Genomic DNA, 19,050 nt, shown 5'->3' with positions numbered 1-19,050 from the left:
GAGAGACATAAAGACGGAGGGAGAGAGAGAGGGAGGGGGCTCGCATGCCTGTGTGAGCTAGAGAGAGTGGTGGAGAGAGGCAGAGGTGCAGCGGCAGAAGCTAGAGCTAGCTAGCCATGTTGCTGCTCGCGCCGCCGCGTGAGCGCTGACCCGCCGCCCTGGACTCGCTGTCCGCCCTCACGTGCATCATGCCCGGCTGGAAGAAGAACATCCCGGCCTGTCTGCAACCGGACCCGGAGGGAGGTGAGCTCACTGCGCGTGCGTGTCTTCATGTGTGAGCGTGCGTGCGCGCGCTTGTTATCACTGCTTCTATCTCTGTCGCGCGGCGTGTCTCACGCGCTCACGTTGGAGCGGCTCCTAATCAGTGAAAGTTGGTACCTGGCACGTTGTGGGTTTAGTAAAGGTGACCCCCCCCCCCTTCCTCCTCCTCCTGCCGGACGGGTATGGTCACGAGCGTTTACCGGTGACCGTTACCGACTGGTTAGCAGTGGAGGCTAACAGCAGTTTAAACGCACGCGCACGGACGACCACCCTCACCGGCGTTCCGGTGATTTCCGTGACCGCGCAGTGTGTCTGACGGGCATGCGCAGAGCGCTGACAGATGAGGCGTTAAGGCGCCCGTGATTGATGCTCTCCCTGGTTCCGCTCAGTCCGGACCGCTGTGTTCCGGTGGATGTGGGGAACCGTGTGGTTCTGCCTCATTCGGGTCAAAGTCTATCTTTCTCATGAACAAAGTTCATTTACCTGAGGGGGGGGAAACCGCCAATTCTCCGTGAGGCTCAAAGGTGTCGGTCAGGCGCCTGAACGCAGCAGCTGGATCTGCTGCTGCGTTCAGGGTCCTCTCTGGACTCGCGGTTGTTGTGTTTCAGGTGAGAACCGCTGCTGGAGGTGACCGACAGCGTCATCGGTTCTGCTGGGAAAAGTGCTCTAGAGCTCAAATCCTACTGAGCACCGGTTGCTCCCAGTCAGTGATGAAATCATGACGTCATAACTTCACTAGCATATCGGGTAGAAATGGACCTGCTCTGACCGTACGACCAGGATGACCGTGAACGCATCAGTGCACCTGCAGCACGAAAACAGGTCAGGGGTTTGGAGGCAAATGTGCATATGTGTGTGTGTTTATGCGTTTGTGGGTTTGTGTGTGTGTTTATGCGTTTGTGGGTGGGCGTTTGTGTGTGTGTAAGTGTTTTGTGTAAATGACTATTTTTAGTATTGCCTGACAGTTTGGAAATAGTCAAAAGTTCATGTTTGTGCGTTTGTTGTCTGTTTGGAACAAAACTCCCTCAGAGCTCCAGGTCCTCTCCAGGTCTATTCCAGGACTTGACCTGAAGCCGACTCGGAGCCTCAGGTCTTCGTGTTCCGCCTCGTTTGCCGCAGCGAGTTTCTGGTTTCGGTGGAGTTGCGTAGCCGGAGCAGCCTGGAAACACCTTGAAGGTGCTTGAGCGGGTCATGGGGGGGGCTCCAGAATGGTTGTTGTTTGATGCCTAACGTCCTGAAAGTCCAGATGGTTGGTTCTGGTTCTGTGGTGATACCAACTCAGAGTGGCTCAGCTCAGAGAAGCCGTGACCTTCTCTGGATCTGTTTGGTTGGAAAAGCGTTGAGCTCTTGAGCTTCATCACCCCCCCCCCCCCCCCCCCCCCCATCATGGTTCAGGCTCCAATGAAGTGCTTTCATTCATAATAATGCAGCCTTTGAAGGCCATCAACCCGCTTATAACTTGGTCACTTACAAAAGATATAAACATTCAACCTTTAGTTCTTTATTCTTGTAATTTTTTTGGTTTGGATCACTTTTTTCACAAAAAGCGGACTACTTGTTACGTGATGCGGCGCGTTGTCACGGTAACTTGACTGCAGCGGCAAAGGACGGCGACATCTATGCTCATGATGACGATGTGTTAAATAAAGCATCCGTTCAGAGAGACAGTTCTCCTCTAACCGCCTGTTTTTGTCCAGATAATGAAGAGAAGGGTTGTTTTAAAGAAGCAGCGCAGTGATGCAGAACATTCAGGCTATGTGACCGGAACTACTTTTTAGGCGTGCATTATCACTTTTTAATGCACACCCAGCAGCCAATCAGAATCGAGAATTCACCCGGACCGTGGTATAAGTGCGTGTAACTTCCATTATCATTACGAATACTTCATGATACACTCACCACACGCATCATGATGGTACGTTCCACTTTCACGACGTCCCTTAAGGCGATGATGACCCAAAGACCTGCAGATGCCGTACCCCCCCGTACAGTGGGAGTGGAGGTGTCCAGCAGCGTCAATGGGGATACTTGTTCTTTCCAGTCACGCCTGAATTAGTAGCGGTCGAGATCACGCGGCGCTTCAACCGACCAAACCACAAAATCAGTGACGGGAGCCGAAACGCCAGTCAAAGGTGAACTTCTGAAACGAAGCTGCAGCTTTTCAGCCCCTCAGTGAGGGGCGGGGCCACAGAGGAGTCACTCCTCTGTAATTCCTGTTGCAGATAGAAATCCAGAATCTGCGGGGGTTGTTGTCTTCAATTAGCCAATCCTCCAGATGCTATCTGCTCAGTTCTTCAGAACCGCATTAGCTTTTTATCTGGACCGACAATCACACGGGCAGTTCTGACCGTTTCCGTCGTAAAGCCTCTAAAGTTTGTTCAAACTGAAGGAAGAAAGCGCTTCATGAACACTTTCATTTCAAACAGAGGAAGCTTCTGGTCAGACAAATGTCCGTTCAGCTTCCAGGAGACGGAAGAGCAGAACTGAGCCAAAAATGGATCCTTCATTATGTTGATTCATAAAGCTCCAAACCACTGTGAGCAAATGCTTTTATTTTGAAAGTCCCCCTCTCGGTGTGATGATGCTGAAGTTGGGTTTGAAGATGAAGCTCCAGAGCAGCTGTCAAAGGATCATCAGAACATGTTCAGCTTTCCATTCACCGCCACTAAACATAAAACATGTTCCAGGAGCCACAAAACGACTGAAGGACTTCATAGGAGCTGAGGAACCAACAGAGGAACCCGAGGAGGTTCTCAGCTTTCAGTCCAAAGAACTGCAACTGAACTGAACCGGCGGTCATCTGTGAGGAATGAGGCTCCTGGACGTTTTCAGGATATTTTTAAAGTGTGAAACCCTAAATAATTGATTCAGACTCGTTACTCAAACTATGAAGCTCCTCTGCCTCTGTTCTTCATCTGCTGCTCGGTTCTGGTCCGGTCTGAGGCAGACTCCGGCTGGACGAGAACAGACACGCCTCCAGACTCGGCAAACATCTGAGCGATGAACCGCTGTGAGGACGCTTACCCCCCACCCCAAGGCAGATGCCCCCCAGTTTTCAGTTCACTGAAGAGCTGCTGTCTGCTTGGAGATGAACAACGCAAACACCAGCTGATGCTTCAGAACCGGGCCGATCACTGGTGTGGGAGCCCAGGAGGGACGAAGATGTTTCACCTCTGAACGTGAGCTGGACCTCAGAACCACCCTGAACATCCATCATCGTTTCCTCACATCTCGTCTTCAAATCGGGCTCACAAGTTCAGAGAAGATCTTTCCATCTCCTCAGACCGTTAAAGTTCTGATGATCAGAGCCAGCTGCCCCGGTTCTGAGCTGCCGCCGTCACTCAATTGGTCCAGAAGGGGAGGAGCGTGTTTCATGAAGACAAATCCGTTTCCAGGACATGCCGCTCCTCTTCATGTTCAGCAGCTCTATCTTTAGCGATGGGCTTTTAAAACCTTCATTCCATCATTTTATTAATTCTAAAGAGTTTCCAGTTAGTCAGAGAACCCTGCAGAACGTCTAGAACATGATGGAACGCAGCTCATCAGGGAAGAAAAATGTTGCTGCTGTGATGAAACCGGTATCAAAGCTCTTGAAAGAAGTCGGATCTGCAGGACTGAAGTTCAAAAGCAGCCAATCAGAAATGGGGTTCATCCCAAAAGTTCAGATTAACCCTGAAGTACCAAAAAGTTCCACCAAGGACCACTGAGGCAGGTTCCTGTTGACCCCCACGTTTACAGATGTTGCCCCCAAAGCGTATGTACGGCCAATCGTCAGAGCCCTTTACATTTGATTCAAAATGACGATAACTTTCTAGATTTGTCAAAGTCTGGTGATTGACAGGTGGGTAATTTCTTTTTTTTTTGAGGTGGGTGGAGTTATCTCTGAACCTGCTGTGCAGAATCCAACTGTTGGTTTCAGAGATGATCCTCCAGGGCGTCTAAACATACACCACAAACCTCATACGACGTCCGTGACGGTCTGTCGTTGGTTTACGGTTCAGTTCTGGATTCAGGATGTCCTCCAGGAAAACGGGTCGAATCTCAAGACCAGCTGCAAATGTCACCCTGGAGTTATGCCTGGATGATGTTTAAACCTCGTGGAACAATGATGCTGAACGAAACACTAAACCGTTCAAGGAAGTGAGCCAAGAGGTGGTAGACCATTGAGGGCTTGGATTTCTGATTAACCCGGGTGTTTGGCTGTGAGGGCGCCGTCTACCAGTGGCACTCGCACCTCTTTTTGCCTTCAAACCGTCCAGAACTTAAGAGAATTTACTTTTTTTTGTTGGGTCAACCTACAAAATGAGAAGGTTGACCAAAACAACAACAACATAAAGGAAGAGAAGTGGTCTCGGACCAGATCCCTGAGGAACACCTTTGGTTATGGCTCGGCCCTCGTGCAGTGAAGATCAATAAAGTAACAGGTTTTTCACAGAGAAGTCTAAGAAAAGATGGTTCTGCTGCTGCGGACTTGAACCCGACCGTGGCGTTCGTGGACTGATGTCATCAGAGCGATGCTCCTCAGAGCTTTGAAAAGCAGAGGCCTCCCCTCCAAAGGCAGGAGAGTAAAAATAGATTAAAGGTAAATATTTAATTTTTAAACCAGAGGAGACGCACTGCTCCACTGTTTACTCCTGCTGTTCCACGGGTCCAATCCGGGCTGAAGGGCCCGGCCTCTGCGGGCTTCACAGATCCAGATTCATTCTGAGAAGAGGACGGAGTGAAGGGAGAGAAAACCACCAGAAGCTCCGGATGTCGGTGACAGCAGGCAGTTCACACCCCCAAATGTGTTGCAGCGATCGACACAATCAGGCAGTAATTGACGGCTCCGGCGCCATCCATTCAGACGCGATTCCGGTCCCTCTGACGGTGTGAGCTATGAAACAGCATCCCGTCTGAATCTGTTTCCTTTCACTCTGGGGAAAATCATCTTCATTCAGCCGCAGCTTTTCTGTAGGAACGGGAAACGGATGAACCTGGCAGCTGCCAGGGCCCCAGTGCATTATGGGAAACAGCAGAGAGTTCATTCAATCAACGTTCAGGCAGAATCAGAGAAACAAACGCTTCATTTTCTGCTTGATTAGAAACCAGAGGAAGTGAACAGTGTTGTCTGTAAAGACTGGAAAGGTTCTTCGGATGTGAGTTTAACTGGAGACGACAGAAACTTCTGCCAGATCTGCTCATGGAGTTCTAATGGTTCTAAGGGTTCAGATCTTCTCACTGAGACTGTAGACCAGGAGCAGAAGAACCTACAGTTCAGAGGTTTTACTTTAAACCCAGAACGTGCGACCAGATGAATCATTACAGGGCTCCAGACTAACTTTTTTCACTAGGAGCACAGTGGCCCCTAACTGAAAATTTTTAGGGGCGCAACCAGAAAATTTAGGGGCGCATACCGTAAATCAACATTCTAACCAAATCTACTAATTTCCACTGTATTACTAATAAATACTTTAATAATAGATGCAGAAATTACAATGTGCTGTTTCAAATTCAGTGTCACATTTTATTCTGCACTTTTGAAGATGCAACAAAACAAAAGCATCACTGTCATGACAGTACAAATTTATCTTTGTGACACCAAATAGGTGCAGCCAAGATGCACAATAAGCGTGTTTGAGATCACCCAGGTAGACTCAACGCTGCACAGATCACCTGGTGTGTGACATATATTTTTGTTTTTGCTCCAACATCAACTGTCAATCGAGAAAGGGGTGGGAGCAAGGGGCAAACCTACCCGGACACAGCTGGAAACTAGAGACTACAAAACAATGCATTATGGGACATGTGTCCTGATGGTTTTTGTAGTGGAGTGATTAATTAAAATAATTTAAAATACCAATTCATTAAAAAAAGGCTACATACATCACAAAACATTAAAATAATCATAAAATATATAATAACACAGATCATACTAAGGGGGAGAGGAATATTAAAACTAAATTGAATGTTAAGGACAACTCCAATTTCCTGTTCTCCTTCAGTCTTGCTGCAGATTCGCTTTCATCTCACAGCCCCCCCCCCCCCCCCCCACCCCCTCGGTCTCCCCAACGATCCAGGCGAGGTGCCGGTTCATCTCAAACACGTCTATCGTTGCATTTTCCCCTCGTATTTTCAGTGAGTCTAAAACTAATGTTGTTTTTGCTCGCACGTGTTTAAAGTTCAAGCCCCGTTAGCTGTCACGCATGTAGGTGGGGGACATTTATTCTCCTCAGCTGACCCGGTGTGCTGCCGTAACAACCGCGCAGGACCGTTTTATGCGCCGCCGTAACCGTAACCAAAACCTAAACCTTCCTCCGGGTCTGTGCGGCCCAGAGAAAAGTTCAGCACGGACTGCATGTATTTAGAAAATTACGAGCGAATAAATACGTTCTAAAGGAAAGTAAGGAACTTCTTAATGTGGTCCGGGGAGGGAGGGGGCTGTCAGGTGTCCTGCTTTCAAGGCCTGTCATTGTCCTGCCCCCAAGAGTCATTTACCCCACTGTGATTGGTTGGTCAGCTTCGCGCACGACAATGAAAAAGTGTCATTCATACAAACTGGCGGGCTGCAGTAACATTAAACCTTCATATTAAGGCGGGGACCGCAAAATATCATCTTGGGGGCCGCAAATAGCCTGCGGGCCGCGAGTTTGAGACCCCTGCTGTACACTCTGGCACTGGTACACTAGCCGCAGGTGGGAAGAACGAATCAATAGTTCGCTTGCTCATAGCTCAGACGCACATATCAGGTTGTGATATTTGTCTCAGTTTCCTTCCCACAGATGTTTACGCGCGCTCGATTATCTCTAGGCCCCTCCCCCTCCACGCATTTTAGCCACTCACAGTGGCTGTCCCTATTCTTCTCACACGCAGTGGCCGCCTCACACACAGGCATCACGCGAGTGTGTGCTCGCGTTTCATGAGTATGTGCGCGAGTGTGTGTGTCTGCCTGCGTCCGTGTGGACTTGCGTCTCATTAATTATTTCATTGATCATTGACGTGCCCCTTCCACGTTTAATGTATAAAAAATACGAAGGGTGGGGGAAGCAAATTTACTGGTCGCGCATGTGCGACTGGATGTAAAATTCAGTCGCACACTCTCAAATTTTGGTCGCAAAATGCGACCAATTGCTCGCAGTCTTGAGCCCTGCATTACACCATAACGCTGTTTGGAGATGACCAATTCAATCAATCGCAAAAAAAAGAATTACTCTGCACTTTCTGAACATTTTCTGCAGATTCAAAGCTTAAGAGCAGAAACTGCAACATATTTTAAAGGAAGAGACCTCCACACATCTGTGCTTTTATTGTGAAAGGCATTCTGTGGTACAGAAGATAGGCCGGCAGTCGTCCTCTCAGGAGCTGGTCTGCCTGTGTCGTCCTGACCCGGTTCTTCAGCTGTCGGGTCCTGAAGGAGCAGCGCCTGTGTGCCTGTCAGTTCTCCATGAAGACCTCCTCCTTCCTGCTCAGTTTTACCGAGGAGGTGCAGAATCCCCAGAGAGAAGGATTGCTTCACAAAATCTCTACATTTAGCCCCCCCCCCCCCACATCAACAAGAAGGAAGTGCAGCTTTTGATGCTGGAGAACGTGCATGAGCGTGCACGGACTGTGCATGAGCGTGCACGGACTGTGCATGAGCGTGCACGTGTGGCTCTGGAGCTCTGGGAGCAGATGAGTAGTGAGGCACGAAGTGAAGCTGTGTGTCAGAGCCTGACATCATCCCGCCGGTTTAGGATTTTGACTAAGAAGTGGAGAAAATGGCTTTAACACGCACACACACACTCAGATGCACGTGCACACACACACCGTCCCCGCCAAGACGTGCTGATGTCAGAGCCGTCCTCAGGATTACAGAGACATTCTCTCAGCAGTGAATCACAGAGAAAATGTTCCATGAAGGCAGAAAGTGTGAAACATTCAGACCAGAGCCTCGTTTGCTCTGCAGAGACGTTCTGCTTCCGTCAGAACATCCCGTCTGGATCTGGATGACTGCAGGAAGTCCTCAGCTTTGTCCTGCATCACTTTCATTTCAGCAGAGTTCTTGGTGCTTCATGCACCAGCTGCAGAACAGGCCCGTACCACCAGCCTTCCTCCACCGTGCAAACATCTCCACTTGCTCTCATCAGGCTGAAGCCTGCAGAGTCTGAGATGAAGCTCCTTTGCTGTTTGCCGTCCAGAATATCCTGTGATGGACAGGAAGACCTGGAGGTCACGTCTCCTCCTGGTTCCGGGCTTTGGACGTGTCCGCCTGCTCGTTTGATGTAAGTCATCACAGCAGGGAGTTTATCTTAAATTTGTTCTGATGTCACAACTTTGTCCACGGGCGCCTTTGATCACTGTTACCACGGCGATTCCCGAGCCCCTCTTCTGCTCCCAGAGGACCGATGATGATGAGGAGGAGGAGGAAGATGAGCAGCCTCTCCTAGTCGTCATCAGGAGGCCGTTTCTGAATTCCCAAAGAAAAGAAATCGGTTTGGCTTTTCTGTCCCACACAGATCTGGACGTGGTCCAGGTGGACAGCGGGTTGCTGGCATCAAACACAAACAGCATCTCAGTAAACTCCTGTTTTTTCTTTCAATGATCTCATTTTTATTTTCTTAAACCATCAGAGGTGAACTCACCTGTGCATTAGCCTTTTTGAAGGTTCAAAGGTAAGATTTTAGGTCCAAAACAAGAGAGTTATGATGCATAACTGTGAACGTTCTAAGAAGAAATGCTTGGATGATTTTATTTTCTTATTGGAGGTGTGTTTGTCTTTTATATACTTTTTTCACTTTGTTTTGAACTTTTCTTTGATTTATTTTCGAATGTATGCATTTTTCTTTTATATATACACTTTAGATCTTTGTCAGAACATGAACATAGTTTAATCCAAAAAATTTATTTTTGCAGCAACAAAATTAAATTTGGAATTGAGATTTTGGTGCAGCTTTAGGTTTATTGTGTTGTGTTTGTCAGCACGTTTGTTGGCGTTCTGGGTCATTATCTGGTTTGTTGGCGTTGTGGGTTGTTGTCACGTTTGTTGGCGTTGTGGGTTGTTGTCACGTTTGTTGGCGTTGTGGGTGGTTGTCACGTTTGTCGGCGTTGTGGATGGTTGTCACGTTTGTCGGCGTTGTGGGTCGTTTTCACTTTTGTTGGCGTTGTGGGTGGTTGTCACGTTTGTCGGCGTTGTGAGTCGTTGTCACGTTTGTCGGCGTTCTGGGTCGTTGTCACGTTTGTCGGCGTTGTGGGTCGTTTTCACTTTTGTCGGCGTTGTGGGTCGTTGTCACGTTTGTTGGCGTTGTGGGTCGTTGTCACGTTTGTTGGCGTTGTGGGTCGTTGTCACGTTTGTTGGCGTTGTGGGTCGTTGTCACGTTTGTTGGCGTTGTGGGTCGTTGTCACGTTTGTCGGCGTTGTGGGTCGTTGTCACGTTTGTCGGCGTTGTGGGTCGTTGTCACGTTTGTTGGCGTTCTGGGTCGTTGTCACATTTGTTGCATGGTGGGTCGTTGTCATGTTTGTTGGCATTGTGGGTCGTTGTCACGTTTGTTGGCGTTCTGGGTCATTGTCACGTTTGTTGGCGTTGTGGGTCGTTGTCACGTTTGTTGGCGTTGTGGGTCGTTGTCACGTTTGTCGGCGTTGTGGGTCGTTGTCACGTTTGTCGGCGTTGTGGGTCGTTGTCACGTTTGTTGGCGTTGTGGGTCGTTGTCACGTTTGTCGGCGTTGTGGGTCGTTGTCACGTTTGTCGGCGTTGTGGGTCGTTGTCACGTTTGTCGGCGTTGTGGGTCGTTGTCACGTTTGTCGGCGTTGTGGGTCGTTGTCACGTTTGTCGGCGTTTCTGGGTCGTTGTCACGTTTGTCGGCGTTGTGAGTCGTTGTCACGTTTGTCGGCGTTCTGGGTCGTTGTCACGTTTGTCGGCGTTGTGGGTTGTTGTCACGTTTGTTGGCGTTGTGGGTCGTTGTCACGTTTGTTGGCGTTGTGGGTCGTTGTCACGTTTGTCGGCGTTGTGGGTCGTTGTCACGTTTGTCGGCGTTGTGGGTTGTTGTCACGTTTGTTGGCGTTGTGGGTGGTTGTCACGTTTGTCGGCGTTGTGAGTCGTTGTCACGTTTGTCGGCGTTCTGGGTCGTTGTCACGTTTGTCGGCGTTGTGGGTTGTTGTCACGTTTGTCGGCGTTGTGGGTCGTTGTCACGTTTGTTGGCGTTGTGGGTCGTTGTCACGTTTGTCGGCGTTGTGGGTCGTTGTCACGTTTGTCGGCGTTGTGGGTTGTTGTCACGTTTGTTGGCGTTGTGGGTGGTTGTCACGTTTGTCGGCGTTGTGAGTCGTTGTCACGTTTGTCGGCGTTGTGGGTCGTTGTCACGTTTGTCGGCGTTCTGGGTCGTTGTCACGTTTGTCGGCGTTGTGGATGGTTGTCACGTTTGTCGGCGTTGTGGGTCGTTTTCACTTTTGTTGCCGTTGTGGGTCGTTGTCACGTTTGTTGGCGTTGTGGGTCGTTGTCACGTTTGTCGGCGTTGTGGGTCGTTGTCACGTTTGTCGCCGTTGTGGGTTGTTGTCACGTTTGTTGGCGTTGTGGGTCGTTGTCACGTTTGTCGGCGTAGTGGATGGTTGTCACGTTTGTCGGCGTTGTGGGTCGTTTTCACTTTTGTCGGCGTTGTGGGTCGTTTTCACGTTTGTCGGCGTTCTGGGTCGTTGTCACGTTTGTCGGCGTTGTGGGTCGTTGTCACGTTTGTTGGCGTTGTGGGTCGTTGTCACGTTTGTTGGCGTTGTGGGTCGTTGTCACGTTTGTTGGCGTTCTGGGTCGTTGTCACATTTGTTGGCGTTGTGGGTCGTTGTCACGTTTGTTGGCGTTGTGGGTCGTTGTCATGTTTGTTGGCGTTCTGGGTCGTTGTCACGTTTGTTGGCGTTGTGGGTCGTTGTCACGTTTGTTGGCGTTGTGGGTCGTTGTCACGTTTGTCGGCGTTGTGGGTCGTTGTCACGTTTGTCGGCGTTGTGGGTCGTTGTCACGTTTGTTGGCGTTGTGGGTCGTTGTCACGTTTGTCGGCGTTGTGGGTTGTTGTCACGTTTGTCGGCGTTGTGGGTCGTTGTCACTTTTGTTGGCGTTCTGGGTGGTTGTCCAAGAAGTTTCCATGAAGATTCTAGGTCAGTCACTTAGAGTCCATTAATTCCCTGGATTCTCTGGTCTGGGCCGGTTCTGTTTCCATAGGTCCTTCTGTCTCTCAGGCTTTGAGCGTCATCAATGCTTGTGTGACTCTCTCCGCTGTTGCATCATGGGTATTGTGGCTTTCTAATCTGTTAGCTGTTGCAGATTCATTTTACTGCTGCCCAGTTCTGCTCCAGTCTTTCTCTGCAGTTGCTCTGAGTGACCAGCAGGCGGCGGCAGAGTCTAGTCTGAGGGCTTGAAGTGGAGCATGGAGAAGCACATTAACCACGCTCAGTTACACACATGGGTCAGCCAATCAGGATGCAGAGCTGCGGCAGCCTGGAAGCTGTATGCAAATGAGGGCGAACACTTTCAGCAGCATCTCCTTCTCTGATTCTACACCTTTGCCACTGAAGGTCACTCGACACCCCCCCCCCCCCCCCCCCTTCACTGTCAGGTCTGCGAGTCTGAAGCTGGGCTGCTTGTTGGAGGGGGGTCTAAGACTGGAGGGGGGGGGGGGGTGTTATACAGTTTTGATACAGTTAAGCAGTAAAACATTAAAGATTGGGTTGTGTTTGTGTGCCTGTACGTGTTTGGATGCACGCGTGTGTTTTTGCGTGTGGAATTCCTTATGTATGTGTGTGTCTCTGCATGCATGTCTGTTTGTGTGTGTTTGTATTTCTGCATGTGTGTTTGTGTGTGTATTTCTGTGTGTGTGTTTGTCTGTATGTCTCTGTGTAGCATTTCTGTTTATAGAAACGTGTGTTTCTGCATGTTTGTGCGAATTCCTGTAAGTATGTGTGCGTTTGTATTCCTGTATCTGTGTGTGTTTGTCCGTGTGTACGTGTGCAGTTGTGTGAATCCACTTTTGTAATGTTGTTGTTCAGTGGCCGATGGTCACTAGAGCGTCGGTGGCGTCGAACCGAAAGGTCAACTTTATTTAAACAAAGCGAAGCGGTCATGTGACCTGCAGCAGATTTAAATAAAGTTTTATTGACCATCTAACCCTCAACCTCCAGACAGCGACATGGTTGGTTACAGAAGCGCTCCTCTTCGTGAGTCGACTTCATGTGAAGGGGAGCGCCAGCTCCTGTGCACTGATTGGTGGAGCTGCTCGTAGGACGGGGGGGGTGTCGTCATTTCTCTGCAGTGATGATCTGAAAAGTTCATCTGTGTTTCTGAGTCCACTTCAGTTTTGATAAACGCGTTTGAAATCTGGTCAGACAAGTGCGATTGTGTTTTTTGTGTAGCAGATTTCAGGTTTTAGTTCATAATGAGATGAAAACACCCAGAATCTTTTTAAATATGTCGACAAATTTAAGTAAAATTCTAATAAAAATAAATATAATTCGCATTTCAGAACAACATTCTGAACTAAATTAAAGTTCTGCTGTAGAAAACCAAATCATTTCAAATGTCTCCTCCAAACCTCTTTGGTCACCTGACGGTAAGTGTGGGAGGAGCCTGTGAGGCTCCTCCTAGAGGGGGAGGTGGGGTGGAGGTGAGACAAATGCTGAGTGGTCCAGAGGATCTTCACATCTGCAGCTCCTGTCTCCTTCCTCCTCCTCTGAGCACAATTACACCCCCACCCCCGCCCCCCTGAGTGTGAATGAGGAGGAGGAGCAGGAGAGGAAGGTGGGGAGGAGGAACACACGTGTGAGGAAAAGGATGGAGGAGAAGATGACAAAGGAATGAAGGAGAGGAGGAACACAAAGGAGAGCTCGGTGAAGTGTGTGTGTGTGTGTGGGGGTGTGTGTGTGTGTGTGTGTGTGTGCGTGCGCACGCTGCCCTGTGATTGGCTGCGCTCAGCTAGATGCACCAGCAGCCGACAGAAGATGTGAGCAGAGGAGGAGCGGGAGGCTGCTGATAGAAGAGCTCATACAAAGAAGCGAGTGAGGAGAGTGTGAGAGTGCACGTACGTGTGTGTGCGTGTGTGTGCGTAGCTAAACGCAGCGAGGAGGAGGAAACCTGAGCTCACTGTCCCTGTGGATTTGCTCCTGCTGTTGTCGGCTCCCGCTGCTAGCTTAGCCTGGCCCAGTTTGGACCCGGTTTGGACCCGGCGTGGTGGTGGTGCCGCTGTGGGGGGGGGGATGGAGAGGTTCATGGCCCTGCTACGCCTGCTAAGCAGGAGGAGGCGAGGGAGGAGGTACCGGGCCGACGACGACTACCAGGAAGGCTACGAAGACGTTTACTACTACACCAGCAAGTACAGCACACACCTTCTGAGTGAGTCTGGGGGGTGGGAGGGGGGGGTAGAGTCAGGCTGCGGCCAGGAAGGCAAGGGGGGGGCAGCTGCCGTCTAAAGTTGTGTGAAGTGATGAAGCTGATGGATTATAGATGAAGGACGTTAGTGAGTCTCGCTCAGGTGACAGCCAGGCCAGGTGGTTTGTGGGTAATGACAGGCCGGGGAGGAATGTGGGAAACAAGCAGGTGAAGCTGTTTCAGCTTGTTCCTCGGAGAAGCTCCTCCAACATGGGGGGGGGGGGGGGGGTTCATGCACCCCTTGTTAGCCTGTCAGAGCTGAAGAGCCCTTCAAACCTAAGGGGACGCTCCTCACGGTCGGGGGCGGCACAGGGGACCCCCCCCCCTTGCAGGGGCGTGGCTTCTCGCTCCAGGTTCTGTTCAATCCATAGATAACGTGGAGGTGGACTCGGCGCCATCTCTGGTTCGATGTCCGCCGGTGTCGCTCCACTTCAAAGACTCTGACCCATGAGGACAACGAACCAGGGGTTCAGGTTTCTGTGCAGGTCAGACTTCAGGCTTTCCTTCATGAACGCCACATTGTGTCGCCGTGATCCTCCACGTGTGATGAAGAAATGCCGTCTGTGGTTCCACCAGCGATCAGTCTTGGTGAAGTTCATCACGCTGAAGTTGTGAAACTGTTGACCTGATCCACATCCAGACCATCGCCTTAGAAAACACGTTCAGAACAGACACGCCCCCTCCTTTACATTTATTACAGAAACGGGTAAGAAAAGTGACCATGTTTCAGGTGAAACGCCCCCTGCAGGCAGAAAGCCACAGTCCGGTCATCCTCCAGCATCTGACAGCTGAGATCATCTGGATTTATGCAAAATAGACGATCATTTTTGTCTGGAAACACAGAGGAGACGGACTAGGACTTCCTAAGACTGAAGATCCGGAGGAGGAGCTTGTAGGTTTGTGCGAGTAAATGTAATGGCTTCCAAAAAAGTCACGTTGTAATAAAGTTTCCTGGCTCTTCCATATCCGTCATCCAAACTTGACGCTTTATCACCTTTGTCACCGCCGAAGACGACTCCTAACCAAAACACTTCTGTTGTCTCCAGACACAAAGGCATCGTCTCAATGTGGAGGCGTCCCTCATTTATTGCAGGAGCTACCTTCAGCGATGGGTGAACTCTGTTTAAAGCTGAAAACTCCTCTTTTCTCAGACAAGCGTTAACATTTTCTCACTTTTCTCTCTTCTTTAAAATCTCAAACTTCAAACTATTGCAGCAAATACGCCCAGGAATATGGAATAAAACCAAAGGTGTGATGCAAATGTGGCAAACTGAAGGCATTGACAGTGGGCTACAGCCTCTGATCTGAAGAGTGCAGGCTCAGTTCTCACCTTGCCCACCCGTGTTGAAGTGTCCTTGGGCAAGACGTTGAGCCCTAAATTGCTCCTGGTGGTTAAAGGTTGGCGCCAGTGTTGGGCAGCGGTACCGCCATCAGTCTGGGAATGGATGAATGGGACGGACTGTAAAGCAGTTTGGCTTTCTAAGGAAGGCAGGAAAGGACCATATAAGGAAACGCTGTTTACTTCCAATCAGGACGCAGAACACAGTGTACTGTAAAAAAAAAAAAAAAAAAAAGCATAAGAAATTCCACCAGAAAAAATAAGTGAGATCCCAAAACACGATAGAAAGGGAGCCGCTGTGTTGATGTAAACTAAAACATAAAACGTGCTCAGTGGGAGGGGCTTCACATAAAATGTGGGAGTGTCTTGTCCTACATTTGAAAACCGGATTCATAAGAATTAGCAGTTAGCTTGTTTTTTTTGTTTTTGTTTTATAGCAACAACAGCTGGAGTTCAGTCCTGGACCATAGACTGTTTCTGAGTGACTCCTCCCCCCTGGCGTTCCAAACAGGAAGTGGCTCTAAGAAGCCAAAATCCCACAGACTTCCATAAAGACACAAACAGCTGTTAGTCATTCTATTAGTCAGAAGAACCGTTCTGGATCTGACACCTTTTTCTTCTTGAAAATCATTTGTTTCATGATATTTTGTCTATAGTTCAAGATATTGAAGTTATAAACTGACCAACCAGGTGTCTCAATAAAGTAGGTGGTGTCTGGTGAAACGTTTGAAGCATTTGATTGACAGATTCTCCCAAGCCCGTCGTCAGTGAAAGGGGTGTGGTCTTCTAACATCCTCCCTCCTGATTGGAGAGAGCGTGGCTGCTTCGATGTATATTAGCGGATTCTGTGCGTTATTTGGCTACTGGCCACATCTACGGTGTTGAATTGTTGATCGATCAGGTCACTGAAGAGCACGTCAGCAGAATTGATGCCAGAGACCATGAAAACACACACTGATGAGGGGCAGGTTTTCAGAATAAAACCACTTCCTTGATGTCCATCCAAACTTGAACCTTTAGCCCCGTTACACCATCATCCACCCACTGAGGACCTTTGACTCTGGTTATGGAGTTCACAGATGGTTCCAGCTGAACTTGCTTCGCGTTTTATGGGACGTCTCTGACCGGGAAGGTTACCGAGTCTCCAGGCTGGTGATGATCAGAGGGTCACATTTGGAAAGACAAACTCTGATCTGGAACCAAAGTTCTGTTCTTCTGGGTCAGATCAGAACCAAGAAGCTGCTGATAGTTCAGAGGAAGACTGAGACGAAGGCTCGAAGAGCACAGCTGCTTCTGTTTTCGCTCACAGGTGTGGAAATCAGCTTCTATTCTTGTCTTTGTTTGCTCTGGACGTTTAGCGGGGATGCTGGTTGAATTCCTGAAGTCCTCTCTTCATCAGCGCTGCTCCTTTGTTCTCCTGCGTAGAGTCAAGTGTTGAAGTGAAGTGGGCGTGTCTCCACGTTCAGCTCCACGGAGATGAGAGGAACTGATGAGAGACTGAAACGTGCACATGTTCATCACTTTAAAGACTGTCCTGTTAGTGCACGTTAGTGCACGTTAATCACAGGGCCCTGAATTTGTGTCTCCAACGTAAAAATGGTTTGTGCTCAGAGCTGCCAGAAGACATTCTTGATCTTTCAGTCAGTTTGAGCTCTGTGTGTGTGCGTGTGTGTGTGTGTGTGTGGGTTCACGGCAGCATGTCTGTGCATGTTTAGAGAAGTCTGTGTTATTACTGTGCATGTATATATGGTAGTGTGTGAGTTTGTGATCAGCGTGGTAATCATGTGTTATCAGTAACCACAGAAACGTCCATCATAGTTTGACTCCATGATGCATTTAAGGCTCTAGATCCGTTCGGTTCTGCAGGTTTTGGGTTGTCGGGTCTGTGGACGGTCATAGTGTGTTGTGCAATATCCTTGTACAACCACCTCAAGGGATGATTGAAAATGGAACGTACCATTGTAGTGCGTGTGGTAGGTGTAGTACTCGTAAGGCTAATGGATGATGTATGTACCGCTGGTATAGATGTGGATTATGGTGTTTGATTCTAACAGGTCCTTCGTTAGGTGTGATTCTCAGGAGCTGCTTCTTGAAGAACAAGCTTGTGAAAATCAAAACGTCTCAGTTTCTAGAGTGACTGATGGCTCACTGAGGTGTTTGTTCACCACACATCTGGTCCTCAGCTTCCTCCTCTTCCTCATCAGTGAAATGAAGCAGCTCCATGTTTGTCTGCAGAGCTTTCTCAGTCACAATCTGCGGATCAGGTCATCATTGACAGTTCTGCTTCCAGCCTCAGACCACGCCCCCTTCTATGATGTCACCACCCTCAGACCTGAAGGATCTCACTGCTGAAGTATTTCCACGCATACATTTGCACACAGATGACGTTCAGAGAGAGCAGCTCAGCAGCTGCAGGGGGGAAAGCTGCTAATGAATGCCTGAAACCAGGAGCTAACGATGAGGAGGATGTTCAACACGATGAAGATTAAAGGGCGAGAAACGGGCTCTCTTCTCCAAAGCTAAGGTGTTGGTGGCAGCATCTCTGTTTTCTGTCGCCTCATGACGCGCTCGCCCACGCCCTCAGGATGTCCTCCGGCCGTCTGAACGCACACACAGACGCAAAAGTGGAACACAATCCTCACAATTAATTAATGTTTAGGCCTCTCAGGACTCCAGCAAATCCCTCTCATTATTTGGATTTGATGTTTAATTAGTTCTTTTAAATTAAACATCAGCTGCTGCTTTTTCTCCTCTCTTTCTCTCCGTTTACAGCTGGAAAAGTTTTCTGCTCCTCCTCTGTGCTACACCGCTTTAGCTGTGATCAAGGAAAAACTGCTGGAATTATGTCTTTAAATGTTACTAACCAATCAGAAACTTCAGAGGAGGAAAACAATTTTAAAAACATGTTAAACATTAGAGCTGTGACGGTGTCGGATTTTCCACCAGGGGGCGCGGTGTCGCGGTTGTATGTCTGCATTTAAAGCACGAAGAGATCATTTCTCATTAAAATGCTGGAAAAAAACATTTTCTTTCTTCAGAAATGCATTTGTAGTTCACTCTCCGTGTTAATACAAAATGATTGAGAGACTTGCTGTCACATTTGAACGTTTATCAGAAGAGTTATTGAAGCAGGAAGTCCGACTCTGTGAACCTCTTTCTAACTTTACCAAGTTCTCAGAATCCTGCACTCTGATTGGTTGACTCCGCCTCCTCTAACCCTCCCTCCCCCCCTAGGTCCATTATCGGACACAGATCAGTTTTGACACAAGTTTCTCGCCAGGAATGTGTCAGAATTCAGAGCGCAGTTGTAACGCACTTGTGATTTGCGCCAGTAGATTGGAGCACACGCAGAAGCACATTTGAGCAGTTGGAATCACAGATTTGAAGTTGTAACTCTAAATGAACACATGCAGATGGAAATTTGTCAGTTCACAGCAGAAGATTTTTACACACAGATGCAGATTTTTTTTGCACAAGTATTCACATTCTGTATTACAAGTTCTCAAATCAAATATACAAGCTCGTGCATTTTGGAACATTATTACCTTCATAGATAAACCGTTAAGGTGATGAACAGCTGAGTGATGAAAAGCTAAGAGATGAACTGGTGAGGCGATGAACAGCTGATTGATGAACCGCTGAGGCGATGAACAGCTGAGTGATGAACAGCTAAGTGATAAACCGTTAAGGCTATGAAAGGCTGATCGCACACACACACACACACACATGCTTTTATTGTGAAGGCCTGCAGGGTCTGATAGTTGATGGCTGAGCTGGGGGGTATTCCAGGAAGCAAGATTAAACTAGCCTGACTTTAACCGTGAACTCTGGCTGAAATCCGCCTGAACTTGCTTACTCTGGGTATGTCGGTTCCAAAAGACCGGATATGAGTTAGTGTAATTACGCTCCACTTGGTAACCCTGGGTTAATGCACGTGCACACCAAGTACATAAAGACATTCTCAATAGATCGCTGATTTCTGGAGTCACCATGGAAACGCGTGGAGAAAAAAAGAAAGCGCTATACTTCAGTGAGACGGAGTCGGAGATTTTAATGACGGCGTATGAAGATTATACGACCATCAAAAAAGTAACAC

The 19,050-nt window shown here is 48.7% G+C and overlaps 1 protein-coding gene across 10 annotated transcripts in view; it reads left to right on the top strand.

The window, feature by feature from the left end:
- The window catches only part of grip1 (glutamate receptor interacting protein 1), a 49,281-nt gene continuing 30,231 nt past the window's right edge, over positions 1 to 19,050 (top strand). For 3 of the 10 annotated variants that reach the window (XM_078942049.1, XM_023952632.2, XM_023952631.2), the window contains exon 1: positions 13,320 to 13,579. In XM_078942049.1, the coding sequence (XP_078798175.1) occupies positions 13,444 to 13,579 (136 nt within the window). In that variant the 5' untranslated portion in view covers positions 13,320 to 13,443. Of the gene's footprint in view, positions 244 to 1,052; positions 1,084 to 13,183; positions 13,580 to 19,050 lie in introns of those variants that run through there. The other 7 variants (XM_078942051.1, XM_023952634.2, XM_078942050.1 and 4 more) reach the window with 6 other exon arrangements.

This window comes from Oryzias latipes, chromosome 23 (genome assembly GCF_053564925.1).
Source record: "Oryzias latipes strain Hd-rR chromosome 23, Olatipes_Hd-rR_3.1".
Taxonomy (NCBI): Eukaryota; Metazoa; Chordata; class Actinopteri; order Beloniformes; family Adrianichthyidae; genus Oryzias; species Oryzias latipes.
Note: the sequence above shows the minus strand (reverse complement) of the source record. Positions and strands in the feature narration are given on the sequence as shown.